This window comes from Zophobas morio, unplaced genomic scaffold (genome assembly GCF_036711695.1).
Source record: "Zophobas morio isolate AGI-343-1 ecotype UQ-CSIRO unplaced genomic scaffold, CSIRO_AGI_Zmor_V1 ptg000007l, whole genome shotgun sequence".
In the NCBI taxonomy this organism is placed as follows: domain Eukaryota; kingdom Metazoa; phylum Arthropoda; class Insecta; order Coleoptera; family Tenebrionidae; genus Zophobas; species Zophobas morio.
Genome location: NW_026972112.1, coordinates 5,272,779 through 5,289,262, shown reverse-complemented (window position 1 = coordinate 5,289,262; position 16,484 = coordinate 5,272,779). Strand labels below are relative to the sequence as shown.

At 37.7% G+C, this 16,484-nt stretch overlaps 8 protein-coding genes across 15 annotated transcripts; 6 read left to right on the top strand and 2 right to left on the bottom strand.

The window, feature by feature from the left end:
* Positions 1–3,517: 3,517 nt before the first annotated feature.
* LOC135123897 (ecdysteroid-phosphate phosphatase-like) lies at positions 3,518–4,248 on the top strand. Its single transcript, XM_064048758.1, has 3 exons — positions 3,518–3,659; positions 3,706–4,164; positions 4,208–4,248. Exons 1-3 carry the CDS (start codon positions 3,518–3,520, stop codon positions 4,246–4,248), a joined length of 642 nt encoding a protein of 213 aa, XP_063904828.1.
* A 136-nt stretch (positions 4,249–4,384) lies between these two features.
* On the top strand, positions 4,385–5,640 carry LOC135124335 (ecdysteroid-phosphate phosphatase-like). Its single transcript, XM_064049326.1, has 2 exons — positions 4,385–4,487; positions 4,538–5,640. Exons 1-2 carry the CDS (start codon positions 4,482–4,484, stop codon positions 5,324–5,326), a joined length of 795 nt encoding a protein of 264 aa, XP_063905396.1. The 5' UTR covers positions 4,385–4,481; the 3' UTR covers positions 5,327–5,640.
* A 54-nt stretch (positions 5,641–5,694) lies between these two features.
* On the top strand, positions 5,695–7,781 carry LOC135123896 (ecdysteroid-phosphate phosphatase-like). Its single transcript, XM_064048757.1, has 2 exons — positions 5,695–6,447; positions 6,999–7,781. Exons 1-2 carry the CDS (start codon positions 6,295–6,297, stop codon positions 7,779–7,781), a joined length of 936 nt encoding a protein of 311 aa, XP_063904827.1. The 5' UTR covers positions 5,695–6,294.
* Positions 7,782–8,540: 759 nt separating this feature from the next.
* On the top strand, positions 8,541–14,447 carry LOC135124333 (ecdysteroid-phosphate phosphatase-like). 8 transcript variants are annotated; one of them, XM_064049320.1, is made up of 5 exons: positions 10,168–10,257; positions 10,308–10,767; positions 10,809–12,426; positions 12,477–13,555; positions 13,609–14,447. In XM_064049320.1, exons 3-4 carry the CDS (start codon positions 12,421–12,423, stop codon positions 13,263–13,265), a joined length of 795 nt encoding a protein of 264 aa, XP_063905390.1. In that variant the 5' UTR covers positions 10,168–10,257; positions 10,308–10,767; positions 10,809–12,420; the 3' UTR covers positions 13,266–13,555; positions 13,609–14,447. The 8 variants fall into 8 exon arrangements, with proteins under 8 accessions (XP_063905395.1, XP_063905394.1, XP_063905389.1 ...); XM_064049322.1 differs by having other exon boundaries at positions 10,308–10,885; positions 10,937–12,426; XM_064049321.1 differs by having other exon boundaries at positions 10,308–10,885; positions 10,934–12,426.
* Positions 10,252–11,001, top strand: LOC135123895 (ecdysteroid-phosphate phosphatase-like). The gene is made up of 4 exons (XM_064048756.1): positions 10,252–10,257; positions 10,308–10,723; positions 10,795–10,804; positions 10,879–11,001. The coding sequence occupies exons 1-4, from the start codon at positions 10,252–10,254 to the stop codon at positions 10,999–11,001; spliced, it is 555 nt and encodes a 184-aa protein (XP_063904826.1).
* Positions 13,624–14,382, top strand: LOC135123894 (ecdysteroid-phosphate phosphatase-like). The gene has a single exon (XM_064048754.1). It carries the CDS (start codon positions 13,624–13,626, stop codon positions 14,380–14,382), a length of 759 nt encoding a protein of 252 aa, XP_063904824.1.
* On the bottom strand, positions 14,374–15,469 carry LOC135124336 (electron transfer flavoprotein subunit beta). Its single transcript, XM_064049328.1, has 4 exons — positions 15,322–15,469; positions 14,876–15,274; positions 14,685–14,825; positions 14,374–14,632 (listed from the first exon to the last, which is right to left on the bottom strand). Exons 1-4 carry the CDS (start codon positions 15,370–15,372, stop codon positions 14,462–14,464), a joined length of 762 nt encoding a protein of 253 aa, XP_063905398.1. The 5' UTR covers positions 15,373–15,469; the 3' UTR covers positions 14,374–14,461.
* Positions 15,470–15,537: 68 nt separating this feature from the next.
* On the bottom strand, positions 15,538–16,447 carry LOC135124340 (V-type proton ATPase subunit G-like). The gene is made up of 3 exons (XM_064049333.1): positions 16,159–16,447; positions 15,798–15,997; positions 15,538–15,735 (listed from the first exon to the last, which is right to left on the bottom strand). The coding sequence occupies exons 1-3, from the start codon at positions 16,238–16,240 to the stop codon at positions 15,646–15,648; spliced, it is 372 nt and encodes a 123-aa protein (XP_063905403.1). The 5' UTR covers positions 16,241–16,447; the 3' UTR covers positions 15,538–15,645.
* Positions 16,448–16,484: the final 37 nt, after the last annotated feature.

Genomic DNA, 16,484 nt, shown 5'->3' with positions numbered 1-16,484 from the left:
TTTTACCTTTTCCTGTACACCTCTATGATCTACGGAGTAAAAACAATGCAGAAACTGAAATTACTAGTCACAGTATGAGAAGACAAAAAAAACTAGGTTTCACTTTCTTAAAAAAAAAAAATACAGCTGAGGCCCCAAGAAGGTGTCATGTTCTTAAAAATAAATACCGTTGGGACTCCCAAGAAGGTTCACATCATAAAAAAAACAGTTGGCGTCTCCGAGAATGTTTCACATCTTTAAAAAAGTCAATTGGAGATCCCGGGAAGGTTTCACCTTCTTAAAAATAATGTTTGATAAGACAAAACTGATTTTGGCACTTTTGACATTTTCGTGTATTTTTGGAACTAGAAGAGGTCAGGTCACGGTAGGTCAAGTCAGGTCAGATGCATAAAGAAATAAAATTTTATAACAAATAGTATAACAAAAAAAAAACACGATTAGCACTTTTTTTTACTTTTTTCATTACACTATTCTAGATTCTATTATTAGTTTCCAGTCTCACTCGACAGAAGAACATAACTAGCCCCGCCCACCCACCCTGCCTCTTTTTCACTGAATGATTTCATCCGATTTGAATCAAATAAAGTTTTTATATTTAACAGAAGTAAAATTAGTCCTTAGAATTAGAAGAGGAGTGGGGGGCTAGTACTTACTAAGATAAGGTTGATTTTGGCAAATCACATATCTTCCAAAAAAACAGAGGGTGGGTGGGCGGGGCTAATATTTGATGACATAAAACTGATTTTGGCACTTTTGACATACTCGAGAAAAAAAGTTACAATTAGCATTTTTTTTACTTTTTTCACGTCCTAGATTCTATTAGTTTCCACTCTCACTCGACAGAAAAAGATAATTAGCCCCGCCCACCCACCCGGCCTCCATTTCGGTGATTGGTTTTATCCGCTCTGAGTGGGTGGAATGATCTTCTACTTAACAGAAATAAAATTAGTCGTTAGGATGAGAAGAGGGGGTGGTTGGGAGGGGCTAATATTTGCCAAGATAAGACAGATTTTGGCAAATGACATATCCTACAAGAAAATAGAGAATGGGTGGGCGGGGCTAGTATTTGATAAGATAAGACTGATTATGATATTTTTGACCTATTCGACTAAAAAAAGATTACGATTAGCGCTTTTTTACTTTTTTCACATCCTAAATTCTATTAGTTTCCGCTCTCGCTCGACAGAAGAACATAATTAGCCCCGCCCACCCACCCGGCCTCCTTTTCGGTGATTGGTTTTATCCGCTCTGACTGAGTGGAATGACCTTATACTGAACAGAAATAAAATTAGTCGTTAGAATGAGAAGAAGGGGTAGGCGGGTGGGGCTAATATTTGCTAAGATAAGACAGCTTCTGGCAAATGACATATCCTACAAGAAAATAGAGGGTGGGTGGGCGGGGCTAGTATTTGGTAAGATAAGACTGATTTTGGCGCTTTTAACATTTTCGACCATTTTTCAACTATTTTCAAAAATTAGTTGAATACATTTTCTTCTAGATTTCAATATTCAGAAGTGATTTTCGGCTTACTTTTGTCACATCCTAGATGCTCGTAATTATTAATTTTCATTCCCATTCCCACTCGAGAGAAAAACATAATTAGCCCCGCCCACCCACCCTGTGTCCTTTTCAGTGATTGATTTTATCCAATCTGAGTGAAATGGATCTTTACTGAACTGAAATGAAATTAGTATTAAAATTGGTATTTTAAACTCTCAAAGTAAATTGTTTTTTGTGAAGTAACCAATCACTTAGATCATGATATAATTTGACATAATGTAAACTTTTTGTTTGAATCGTTGATAATGTGTGGCAATTATTAATCTCACGTAAATTTGGTTACCTTGGCAAATTTTCACCTCATACAATATTTCTCAATCTCACAGTTTTAACTTCAGTAATTATTATTTGTTGTATAATTTTAATTGAACGTAAATTTCATGTTCTACTGTTTTAACTTTACATAATATTTCTATTTGTACAAGTTCATTTCACACCAGATCTCTTGTTTCATAAATCCTTGCTAAGTTTTGTTTTGTAAATATGTATTTTGTTCATGAATGTTTCTATCATATAAATTATTTGTTGTTCAAAATTTCACAAGATTATACGGCGAATTTAAATGTTGTTTATTGCTCGTTGAAACTTTAACACTTTTTCAGTTGTTGTTAATATCAAAGTTATAAGAGATTGAATATTTAAAAATGGAATTGAGGTTAAATGACACAGAAAACGTGGCAGAAGCGAAGTTCGAGCTGGCGAGATTTATCGTGTCACCTGTACAAGCTCACAGGTTTGGATAGATTCAGGGGCGGCCGCCGGTTTGTAGTGCTCTCGACTTGGACCAATAGTCGAGATCAACTTGCGGGTCTGGCGACCGTAATGGCCTAGTTCCGCAGGGCACGTTCGTAATGGAGATATGCGTGTGCGGTAGGCTTTGTGATAGATAGAGTGAGGGGAGAACAGCTCCAGACCGGTATCCCCAAACTCCGCTTGTACTACAATGCCCCAAGGGTACTTTTGTTGTGCTCCTGTTAACTGCCGTAACTTTAAAAATCAGCCGCCACACGCCAGTAATAACTTGTGTATTTGCATCCAGTTACTTAATTCAGACTTTTCTTTGTTTTTATTAAATTTGTGATATTCAAATATCTGCACTGATTCCAAACAGATGTATAGAATTTTCCGTTTGTTCGTTTTTCATATGTGTATGTCAATTCGCGAGTGTTTTCTTTCATATATCTCAAGGTGTTTGAAATGTAATATTTCGGTGAATAAAACCCTAGAGGGTTTTGGGGAATGAAGACCGATGACGCCTTGGCCCTGCGGAACCACCCAAAGAGCACGCGGAATCACTTTCGCTCTTCGTTTCTTTTCCTCCTAAGGAAGGATGCCATTTCGGTCCCTCCCTAATTTTTGTCTATTATTTCTTCCGCTCTCAACTCACATGCAGTATATGCTCACTTGTATGAAACGTCTTCCTGCCATTTTTCAAAAACAAAAAAAAAAACACACACAACGTAGGTTCCTATTTCTTAGACGATCACAGCCAAGGCCAAACTTTGAATTTTTACATTTTTCGCGGGCCTTTCAAACATTTTCAAGGTCAATTTAAAGGCGGGAAGTTTGAGTTATCACAAGGTAGTTCATTAAATACGAAATATCGACATAATAAAAGTGTTATCTATATCTACATATTTTAACGATTTATAACCTTGCACTTTTAACATTAAAAGCTTGTAGTACTTATGAAAAAGGTCATTCAATTTGGAACGTCCAAAGCGATATTACAAGATGGAAGTAAGTTAACCAACGTTAAAAAAAATAGAAAATGGGTTTACTTGACAAATTTTGGAATTATTCTATCCGCACTTATTACCACAATAATTTTTCTAGGGTCAAGAAACACGCAAGCTTTATATAATGCGTCATGGTGAACGCGCAGATAACGCTTTTGGTGACTGGACATCCCACTGTTTCGATAAAAACGGCAATTATTTTCAAATGGATCTAAATATGCCCGAAACTGTACCTAAACGTTCTGGAGGATATAATACTTACTTGAAGGACTCCCCTTTAACAAAAATCGGCATTTTTCAAGCTCAGCTCACTAGTGAAGCTTTCAAAAAAGCTCAAATCAACGTCTCTCACGTGTATTGTTCACCATCACTACGCTGTATTCAAACTTGTCGCGTTTCTGGAAGGTTGTGGCAAAAACGACATTAAAATTAAAGTGGAACCAGGACTTTATGAATGGTGGGCGTTTTTTGGCGACAGTTTACCTGAATCGTTAACGCCAGAAGAACTGACAACCTGCGGTTATAATATCGACTTAGAATACCAACCTATTATATCTATAGATGCATTAGGTGGTAAAAAGGAAACCCATGCTGAGTATTGTTCTAGAAGTTTAGTGGTTAGTACAGAGGCAATGAATGCACATTCGCACGGTAATGTGTTATTTGTGGCACATGGATGTACTGTAGCAGTGTGTTCGTGGGAGCTAACAGGAAAAAAAACTGAAGTAACACAGGAAACACTAGATGTTGCAGTGGGAGTTCCTTATTGCGGTTTTATAGAAGTTTGTCAGTGTGGTGATAAGTGGAAGAAAGGGCGACCATTTCTGCGTCTCAGCCACACATCTAACGCAGTTTTTGATTACAGTCGACTGTTTTAATAATTAAGATTTCACTATCGCAATTACAGGACATCCAACTCCAAAACCAAAACCGAAAATGGTGATGTAGTTTTATTATAACACGGGGGTCTTCATATTGTCTAGTACGATTATTATCAACACGTGTGTCGCAATTTCTACCACACAATATATCATTAGTTTAAATAGTTCATTAAATACAAAGTGATAAGAATTTTTATTTTTGTTTATTTGCACGCTTTGTAACCTTGTATTTTTAACTTTAATCTATGTTTCTACAAACGAAAAAGTGCATTCACATTACCACGTTTGGAACATCACAAGATGGAAGTAAGTTAACCAACATTTAAAAAATCTTAGATTTTCACCACAATTTTTAGGGTCGAGAAACACGCAAGTTCTATTTAATGCGTCATGGTGAACGCTTAGACTACGTTTTCGGTGACTGGATGTCCCAATGTTTCAACAAATACGGCGATTATTTCCCGACAAATCTAAACATGCCTGACACTATACCTAAACGTCCCCAAGGACATCATGTTTACCTCCACGACCCCCCTTTAACAAAAACCGGCATTTTTCAAGCACAACTAACCGGAGAAGCGTTCAAAAAAGCGCAACTCGACGTTTCTCACGTTTATTGCTCACCATCACTACGTTGCATTCAAACGTGTGATGCTTTTCTCAAAGGGTGTAGCAAAAAGAGCGAAATTAAAATCAGGGTGGAACCAGGACTCTATGAATGGTGGGTGGTGTTTGGTGACCGTTTGCCAGATTGGTTAACGCCGAAAGAGCTGGCAGAGGAGGGTTTTAATATCGACCTGGAGTACAAACCTATTATAACCATAGACGAATTAGGCAGCAGAAAAGAAACCTTTGCCGAGTACTGTTCTAGATGTTTGGTGGTTAGTACAGAGGCAGTGAATGCACATGCAATTGGTAATGTGTTGTTTGTGGCCCATGGAGGTACTTTAGCGGTGTGTTCGTGGGAAATAACAGGCGAAAAATCAAAGCCAATGGAAGAAGCAAAAGACGATGTGAGCGCAATTCCTTACTGTGGCTTCATGGAAGTTCGTCAGACGGGAGATAACTGGGAGAAGAATGGGTCACCTTTTTTGCAGTTCAGTCACACATCTAATGCAGTTTTTGATTACAACCGGCTGTTGTAATAATTAGGAGTTCATTGTCCCAACATTATTATTATCAGCATAGATACTGTAGGAACAACCGTTCCCACAAAATCAGGTGTTCTACCTGAGGGCATTTGTAATATTTGTATAAATGTAAATATTTCCTATCCTTCGTCTACCTGCCCTACACTTCTTCATACTTTCTCTTTTCGCTTCTGGAACTTTCTAAACCCTTCTTTACCTACTTCCACCTCTTCAAATCCGAGCTTACCTGTGTACCATTTTAAACACCCTTCCTTCTTCTCCCTGACACCCTCGAACAGTAAAGAACAAGATAAAAACTCAAAACCGTACCGTCGCTTTTAAATCACCAACAATACCCACAATACTATGATTTCTACCGGACTAGATATTATTAGTTTAAGTTTCTAATGATTAGAATGTCATTTTTTTAACTGCTTTGTAATCGTCCATTTCTGACTTTAATCTATGTGCAGCTCTTACAAAAAAATACAGTGACACGTCTAACACGATATCATAAAATGGACGTACTAAGTTAATCAATACATTAAAAAATAATCCTTCGGTTTAAATAGTTTTCAGTACAGTGGATGAGTTTTGAATTTATTATTATTAGCACAATAATTTTTTCTAGGGTCTAGAACCACGCAAGTTCCTTATAATGCGTCATGGTGAAAGCGTAGATCTCGCTGGATGTCTCAATGTTTCGACAAAAACGTCAGTTATTGTCAGCCAGATCTAAATATGCCCGACAACTTTACCAAGCGTTGGCAAGGCTATTCTGCTTATGCGGAAGACACCCCCTTAACAAAAATCGGCATTTTTCAAGCACCAATCACTAGAGAAGCATTTAAAAAAGCGCAACTCGACGTGTCTCACGTCTACTCTTCACCCTTGTTACGCTGCATTCAAACATGTAATGCATTTCTCAAAAGCTGTAGAAAAAACAACGAAATTAAAATTAAAGTTGAACCTGGACTTTATGAATGGTGGGCGTTGTTTGGCGAGCGTTTACCTCTGGTTGGTTAACACCACCGTGGGGTTATAATATTGACTTGGAGTACAAACCTATTACATCTGTGGAGGAATTAGGCAGCAAGAAAGAAACCTATACCGAGTACTATTCTAGAAGTTTTAAAGTTAGTACAAAGGAATTATAATATGTGGTTTATGGCACACGGAGCCACTTTAGAGGTGTGAACGTGGCAACTAACCGGAGAAAAATCACGAATACCGGAGGATACAACAAGTGACATATTAGCAACTCCGTATTGCGGTTTTATAGAAGTTCGTCAGATTGGAGATAAGTGGGAGAAGAATGGGCGATTTTTTTGCAGCTCAGCCACACAGCTAATGCAACTTTTGATTATAATCGGCTGTCATAATAATTAACTTGGTTATTGTGGGACACCTTTATTTTATTTGTTTAAGTAGGTAGTTCATTAACTACGAAATATCGACATAATAAAGGTACTATCTATATCTATATATTTTAAGGATTTATAACCTTGCACTTTTAACATTAAAAGCTTGTAGTACTTATGAAAACGGTCATTCAATTTGGAACGTCCAAAGCGATATTACAAGATGGAAGTAAGTTAACCAATACGTTAAAAAAAATAGATAATGGTTTACTTGACAAATTTTGAAATTATTCTATCCGCACTTATTACCACAATAATTTTTCTAGGGTCAAGAAACACGTAAGCTTTATATAATGCGTCATGGTGAACGCGCAGATAACGCTTTTGGTGACTGGACATCCCACTGTTTTGATAAAAACGGCAATTATTTTCAAACGGATCTAAATATGCCCGAAACTGTACCTAAACGTTCTGGAGGATATAATACTTACTTGAAGGACTCCCCTTTAACAAAAATCGGCATTTTTCTAGCTCAGCTCACTAGTGAAGCTTTCAAAAAAGAGCAAATCAACGTTTCTCACGTGTATTGTTCACCATCACTACGCTGTATTCAAACTTGTCATGCGTTTCTGGAAGGTTGTGGCAAAAACGACATTAAAATTAAAGTGGAACCAGGACTTTATGAATGGTGGGCGTTTTTTGGCGACAGTTTACCTGAATCGTTAACGCCAGAAGAACTGACAACCTGGGGTTATAATATCGACTTAGAATACCAACCTATTATATCTATAGATGCATTAGGTGGTAAAAAGGAAACCTATGCTGAGTATTGTTCTAGAAGTTTAGTCGTTAGTACAGAGGCAATGAATGCACATTCGCACGGTAATGTGTTATTTGTGGCACATGGATGTACTGTAGCAGCCTGTTCGTGGGAACTAACAGGAAAAAAAACTGAGTTAACACAGGAAACAGTAGATGTTGCAGTGGGAGTTCCTTATTGCGGTTTTATAGAAGTTAGTCAGTGTGGAGATAAATGGAAGAAAGGGCGACCCTTTCTACATCTCAGCCACACATCTAACGCAGTTTTTGATTACAGTCGACTGTTTTAATTATTAAGATCTCACTATCGGAATTACAGGACATCCAACTCCAAAACCAAAACCGAAAATGGTGATGTTGTTTTATTATAACTAGGGGTCTAGTACGATTATTATCAACACGTGTGTCGCAATTTCTACCACACAATATATCATTAGTTTAAATAGTTCATTAAATACAAAGTGATAAGAATTTTTATTTTTGTTTATTTGCACGCTTTGTAACCTTGTATTTTTAACTTTAATCTATGTTTCTACAAACGAAAAAGTGCATTAACATTACCACGTTTGGAACATCACAAGATGGAAGTAAGTTAACCAACATTTAAAAAATCTTAGATTTAAATAATTTTCACCACCATTTTTAGGGTCAACAAACACGTAAGTTCTATTTAATGCGTCATGGTGAACGCTTAGACTACGTTTTCGGTGACTGGATGTCCCAATGTTTCAACAGACACGGCGATTATTTGCCGACAAATCTAAATATGCCTGACACTGTGCCTAAACGTCCTCAAGGACATCATGTTTACGTCCACGACCCCCCTTTAACAAAAACCGGCATTTTTCAAGCACAACTAACCGGAGAAGCGTTCAAAAAAGCGCACCTTGACGTTTCTCACGTTTATTGCTCACCATCACTACGTTGCATTCAAACGTGTGATGCTTTTCTCAAAGGGTGTAGCAAAAACAGCGAAATTAAAATAAGGGGGAACCGGGACTCTATGAATGGTGGGTGTTGTTTGGTGACCGTTTACCTGATTGGTTAACGCCGAAAGAGCTGTCAGCGGAGGGTTGTAACATGGACTTGGAGTAAAAACCAATAGGTTTGTACTCCAGGTCCATGTCTATAGATACAATACAATAGTATCTATAGATGAATTAGGCGGCAGAAAATAAACCTTCGTCGAGTACAGTTCTAGATGCTTGGTGGTTAGTACAGAGGTAGTATAACAAGTAACGTGTTAGCAGTTCCGTATTGCGGTTTTATAGTAGTTCGTCAGATGGAGATAAGTGGGAGAAGAATGGGCGACATTTTTGCAGCTCAGCCACACAGCTAATGCAACTTTTGATTATAATCGGCTGTCATAATAATTAGCTTGGTTATTGGGACACCTTTATATTTTTTGTTTACGTAAGTGGTTCATTAAATACGAAATATAGACATAATAAAAATGTCATCGATATCTATATATTTTAACGTTTTTAACCTTGCACTTTTAACATTAAAAGCTTGTTGTACTTATGAAAAAGGCCATTCAATTTAGCACGTCCAAAGGGATATTACAAGATGGAAGTAAGTTAACCAACACGTTAAAAAAAATAGATAATGGGTTTACTTGAGAAATTTTGGAATTATTCTATCCGCACTTATTACCATAATAATTTTTCTAGGGTCAAGAAACACGTAAGCTTTATATAATGCGTCATGGTGAACGCGCAGATAACGCTTTTGGTGACTGGACATCCCATTGTTTCGATAAAAACGGCAATTATTTTCAAATGGATCTAAATATGCCCGAAACTGTGCCTAAACGTTCTGGAGGATATAATGCTTACTTGAAGGACTCCCCTTTAACAAAAATCGGCATTTTTCAAGCTCAGCTCACTACTGAAGCTTTCAAAAAAGCGCAAATCAACGTTTCTCACGTGTATTGTTCACCATCACTACGCTGTATTCAAACTTGTCATGCGTTTTTGGAAGGTTGTGGCAAAAACGACCTTAAAATTAAAATAGAACCAGGACTTTATGTATGGTGGGCGTTTTTTGGTGACAGTTTACCTGAATGGTTAACGCCAGAAGAACTGACAACCTGGGGTTATAATATCGACTTAGAATACCAACCTATTATATCTATAGATGCATTAGTTGGTAAAAAGGAAACCTATGCTGAGTATTGTTCTAGAAGTTTAGTCGTTAGTACAGAGGCAATGAATGCACATTCGCAAGGTAATGTGTTATTTGTGGCACATGGATGTACTGTAGCAGTGTGTTCGTGGGAGCTAACAGGAAAAAAAACTGAATTAACACAGGAAACACTAGATGTTGCAGTGGAAGTTCCTTATTGCGGTTTTATAGAAGTTAGTCAGTGTGGTGATAAGTGGAAGAAAGGGCGACCATTTCTGCGTCTCAGCCACACATCTAACCCAGTTTTTGATTACAGTCGACTGTTTTAATAATTAAGATTTCACTATTCGCAATTACAGGATATCCAACTCCAAAACCTAAACCGAAAATTGTGATGTAGTTTTATTATAACAAGGGGGTCTTCATATTGTCTAGTGCGATTATTATCAACACGAGTGTTGCAATTTCTACCACACAATTATATCATTAGTTTAAATAGTTCATTAAACACAAGGTGATAAGAATTTTTTTTTTGTTTGTTTGCAGGCTTTGTAACCTTGTATTTTTAACTTTAATCTACGTTTCTACATACGAAAAAGTGCATTAACATTACCACGTTTGGAACATCACTAGATGGAAGTAAGTTAACCAACATTTAAAAAATCTTACATTTTCACCGCAATTTTTAGGGTCGAGAAACACGCAAGTTCTATTTAATGCGTCATGGTGAACGCTTAGACTACGTTTTCGGTGACTGGATGTCCCAATGTTTCGACAAACACGGCGATTATTTCCCGACAAATCTAAACATGCCTGACACTGTACCTAAACGTCCCCAAGGACATCATGTTCATATCCACGACCCCCCTTTAACAAAAACCGGCATTTTTCAAGCACAACTAACCGGAGAAGCGTTCAAAAAAGCGCAACTCGACGTTTCTCACGTTTATTGCTCACCATCACTACGTTGCATTCAAACGTGTGATGCTTTTCTCAAAGGGTGTAGCAAAAAGAGCGAAATTAAAATCAGGGTGGAACCAGGACTCTATGAATGGTGGGTGTTGTTTGGTGACCGTTTACCTGATTGGTTAACGCCGAAAGAGCTGTAAGCGGAGGGTTGTAACATGGACTTGGAGTAAAAACCAATAGGTTTGTAATCCAGGTCCATGTCTATAGATACAATACAGTAGTATCTATAGATGAATTAGGCGGCAGAAAATAAACCTTTGCCGAGTACAGTTCTAAATGCTTGGTGGTTAGTACAGAGGTAGTATAACAAGTAACGTGTTAGCAGTTCCGTATTGCGGTGTTATAGTAGTTCGTCAGATGGAGATAAGTGGGACAAGAATGGGCGACATTTTTGCAGCTCAGCCACACAGCTAATGCAACTTTTGATTATAATCGGCTGTCATAATAATTAGCTTGGTTATTGGGACACCTTTATATTTTTTGTTTACGTAAGTGGTTCATTAAATACGAAATATAGACATAATAAAAATGTCATCGATATCTATATATTTTAACGTTTTTAACCTTGCACTTTTAACATTAAAAGCTTGTTGTACTTATGAAAAAGGCCATTCAATTTAGCACGTCCAAAGGGATATTACAAGATGGAAGTAAGTTAACCAACACGTTAAAAAAAATAGATAATGGGTTTACTTGAGAAATTTTGGAATTATTCTATCCGCACTTATTACCACAATAATTTTTCTAGGGTCAAGAAACACGTAAGCTTTATATAATGCGTTATGGTGAACGCGCAGATAACGCTTTTGGTGACTGGACATCCCATTGTTTCGATAAAAACGGCAATTATTTTCAAATGGATCTAAATATGCCCGAAACTGTACCTAAACGTTCTGGAGGATATAATGCTTACTTGAAGGACTCCCCTTTAACAAAAATCGGCATTTTTCAAGCTCAGCTCACTAGTGAAGCTTTCAAAAAAGCGCAAATCAACGTTTCTCACGTGTATTGTTCACCATCACTACGCTGTATTCAAACTTGTCATGCGTTTTTGGAAGGTTGTGGCAAAAACGACCTTAAAATTAAAATAGAACCAGGACTTTATGTATGGTGGGCGTTTTTTGGTGACAATTTACCTAAATGGTTAACGCCAGAAGAACTGACAACCTGGGGTTATAATATCGACTTAGAATACCAACCTATTATATCTATAGATGCATTAGGTGGTAAAAAGGAAACCTATGCTGAGTATTGTTCTAGAAGTTTAGTCGTTAGTACAGAGGCAATGAATGCACATTCGCAAGGTAATGTGTTATTTGTGGCACATGGATGTACTGTAGCAGTGTGTTCGTGGGAGCTAACAGGAAAAAAAACTGAATTAACACAGGAAACACTAGATGTTGAAGTGGAAGTTCCTTATTGCGGTTTTATAGAAGTTAGTCAGTGTGGTGATAAGTGGAAGAAAGGGCGACCATTTCTGCGTCTCAGCCACACATCTAACGCAGTTTTTGATTACAGTCGGCTGTTTTAATAATTAAGATTTCACTATCGCAATTACAGGACATCCAACTCCAAAACCAAAACCGAAAATTGTGATGTAGTTTTATTATAACAAGGGGGTCTTCATATTGTCTAGTGCGATTATTATCAACACGAGTGTCGCAATTTCTACCACACAATTATATCATTAGTTTAAATAGTTCATTAAACACAAGGTGATAAGAATTTTTTTTTGTTTGTTTGCAAGCTTTGTAACCTTGTATTTTTAACTTTAATCTACGTTTCTACATACGAAAAAGTGCATTAACATTACCACGTTAGGAACCTCATAAGATGGAAGTAAGTTAACCAACACTTAAGAAATCTTAGATTTTCACCACAATTTTTAGGGTCGAGAAGCACGCAAGTTCTATTTAATGCGTCATGGTGAACGCTTAGACTACGTTTTCGGTGACTGGATGGCCCAATGTTTCGACAGATGCGGCGATTATTTGCCGACAAATCTAAACATGCCTGACACTGTACCTAAACGTCCCCAAGGACATCATGTTTACGCACACGACCCCCCTTTAACAAAAACCGGCATTTTTCAAGCACAAATCACCGGAGAAGCGTTCAAAAAAGCGCAACTCGACGTTTCTCACGTTTATTGCTCACCATCACTACGTTGCATTCAAACGTGTGATGCTTTTCTCAAAGGGTGTGGAAAAAACAGCGAAATTAAATTAAGGGTGGAACCAGGACTCTATGAATGGTGGGTGTTGTTTGGCGACTGTTTGCCTGATTGGTTAACGCCGAAAGAGCTGGCAGCGGAGGGTTATAATATGGACCTGGAGTACAAACCTATTGTATCTATAGATGAATTAGGCGCCAAAAAAGAAACCTTTGCCGAGTACTGTTCTAGATGTTTGGTGGTTAGTACAGAGGCAGTAAATGCACATGCTAATTGTAATGTGTTGTTTGTGGCCCATGCAGGTGCTTTAGCGGTGTGTTCGTGGGAAATAACAGGCAAAAAATCAAAGCCACTGGATGAAGCAAAAGATGATGTGACCGCAATTCCTTACTGCGGTTTCATGGAAGTTCGTCAGACTGGAGATAAATGGGAGAAGAATGGGTCACCTTTTTTGCAGTTCAGTCACACATCTAATGCAGTTTTTGATTACAATCGGCTGTTGTAATAATTAATGACTTCACAGTTCTAAAACCAATAATAAATCCACCAAAATTTAAAACTCTCATTTAGTTTTATCACAAATGTGGGGAATATCAAATAAAGTGGAATTATTCACACAACTATTACTTTAAATCCTTGATTAAATGCGCAGCGATAAGACTGTTGTTTTATCTATTTTCGTGCTATGTAACCTTGCACTCCTAGTTGTAATGTAATTCATTTTGGTAGTTGTTTCTAAGTACAAAAAGCGCACGAATATTATCAGTATCACCTCTATAACAAAATCAGAATATGGTATGAAAAATCTTAAGATTTAAGTATTATTATTACCACAATCGTTTTTCTAGGGCCCCCTTTATATAATGCGTCATGGTGAACGCCTAGACTACGCCTTTGGCGACTGGATATCTCAATGTTTCGACAAAAACGGCAACTATTGCCCGACAAATCTAAATATGCCTGACAGTGTACCTAAACGTTCCCAAGGGCCTAGTGCTTACATAAAAGACTCCCCGTTAACCAAAATGGGCATTTTTCAAGCACAACTCACTGGTGAAGCGTTCGTAAAAGAGCATCTTGAAGTTTCTGACGTTTACTGTTCACCTTCACTACGTTGTATTCAAACGTGTGATGCGTTTCTCAAAGGTTGTAACAAAAACAACGAAATTAAAATTAAGGTGGAACCTGGACTGTTTGAGTGGTGGGCTTTTCATACCAACGCGTTACCTATCTGGCTGACGCCTGAAGAGATGGTAGAATATGGCTATAATATAGATCTAAACTATAAACCATATGGATCTTACAAAATACCCAGCGAGGAAGAAACGTGTGATGCATATTATTCTCGAAGCTTTTCACTAACTTTAGACTTATTAAGGACGCATCCAGAAGGTAATATATTGTTTGTGGGACACGCCACTACTTTGGAAGCTTGTACGCGGCAGCTACTTGGACAAAAACCTAGGAATATATGGAACATGAAAAATATTATAAAATCCATTCCTTACTGCGCTATTATAGATGTTAATAAAACAAAAAGTGGTGAGTGGGAAATGAAGCCATCCTTGCATCAACTTACCCACACCTCTAATCTAGTATTTGATTATGATCGATTATTGTAATTGGGTATATGTATTTTTCTGTAAAAAGTACCTTGTAAATTTATAAAAATATACACTTGTGCCTATGCAAGATTTGTACTTAAACATGACCACCTTCTTTCAACTTAGCAACCAAAGCATCCACATCCGGTAAAATAACCCCAGGTTCACGAACTGGGGGATCTTCAACACTTACAACAGTGATTCTAGGAGAAACGTCCACCCCTAGATCCTTGGGGGTGACTTTTGCAATAGGTTTCTTCTTTGCTTTCTAAAATAATAATACTTATTATCATTATAATGTCAAACAAATTAAAAAATACCATAATATTGGGTAGGGTGGCATAACGGGGTTCATTTAAACGCAAATCGGCACTTATAACCACCGGAAGTTTACATTTAATAGTCTCTAGACCTCCATCTACCTCCCTGGTGACCGTAATCTCTTTATCGCCTTTCTCAACCTGCAAACACCACATCAACCCAAATTCCCAAAATCAACAATCATAAATACTTTGGAAGCAAATGTCGCCTGCGGCCAGTCCAAAACTGCAGCCGTCATTTGCGCCGTTTGATTGGAATCATCATCAATTGCTTGCTTACCCACGATAACCATATCAACTTTCTCATTTTGAGCGATTTTGGCCAAAATTTTTGACACGTGAATTGGTTGAAGAGTCTCATAGTCTTTACCAGACACCTCCACGTGAATACCTTTGTCAGCCCCCATGGCGAGCGCTGTTCTGATAACTTCTTGCGACTGAGTTGGACCACATGACACTGCGATAATCTCCGAAGCTAATTTCTTTTCCTTGAGACGGACGGCTTCTTCGATTGCGATTTCGTCGAAGGGGTTCATTGAGTGCTTCACCCCATCAGTGACAACCCCGGACTTGTCGGGTTTTACGCGAATCTGGATATTTCAGAATTGATAACGAGAACCAAATTAAATGAATTTACCTTGACAGCGTAGTCAATTACTCGTTTTACGCCTACCAAAACACGGGCCATTTTTCTTAAACGGTAAAAGTTGTATAAAAATGTAGTTTCACACGAAAATAGGTTTGCTCATTGGACTTTGACACTACGGATTAGACCGCTCAGTGACGTCTACTCCCAAAGTTGGTCCACCTGCTCGTTACTAAGCAACACATAAATCAACACAGTGGCGGCCAATTTAAATCGGATTATGTATTTTTATTAATCATAATAATATGCGATAAGAAAAGAGCAGTGTCAAACAATATTGTGCAACAAATTCAATGTGAAAACAAAGTCAAACGGTTATATTTTTCCGAAGACTCTCATGATCTTGTAATTCGGATGGACTTCGGGCTTCACGTTGAGAACCAAATACAGCAAGTCAGCCAAAACCTAAACAAGACTTTGCGTTAGTTATTCTTAGAACAATATAACTCTATCGTGCCAAAATCAACCTTTTCCTTGTTAGCTTTAACGTCGTCCTCCACGTCAATCAGCATCTGCTCGGTGTTTTTGTCAATTTTAGCGGCAACGTCTTCACGAGACCCCATGTACTTGGCCTCGTATTCTCTAAATTGCCTCTCTCGTTCCCGTCTGTAATTTTCAATTTCCGCTTGGGCTTCCTCTCTCGCCTGCTTAATTCTGCGCGCCTTCCCTATAAAAATTACGCACACAAAATCGTTGAAATCGTCAAAATATTTAAAAACAGACGCAAAACACTTGTCAACTTACGCACCACTGACTAATTATTACGGCACAATCCCGCTTCAGCATTTCTAAATTTAAAACAAAACTTTAAATATAAATATAACTTACTTTTTCTGGCTTCAGCGACTTTTTCTGCCGCCCTTTTTTCCGCGGTGAGCAGTTGTTGGATTCCTTGGGTTTGACTTGCCATTGCGTACAGATAGACAAGCACTGTGTGTATTAATGAAATTATGCCTCCAATTGTACTAAATTGCTTAAGTGTGTGTAGAGGGGCAACAGAAATTATTTAAAAATAGAAATACCGAATTTTGCGTACGTGGTTGCATAAATCGTCACCATAATTTACAAACATGCAGCAACTTTTGGTCAGAGTGACATGAATAACAACACATTATGCTTCAATAATGTGTTTATAGTCACACCTATTGTGCTTT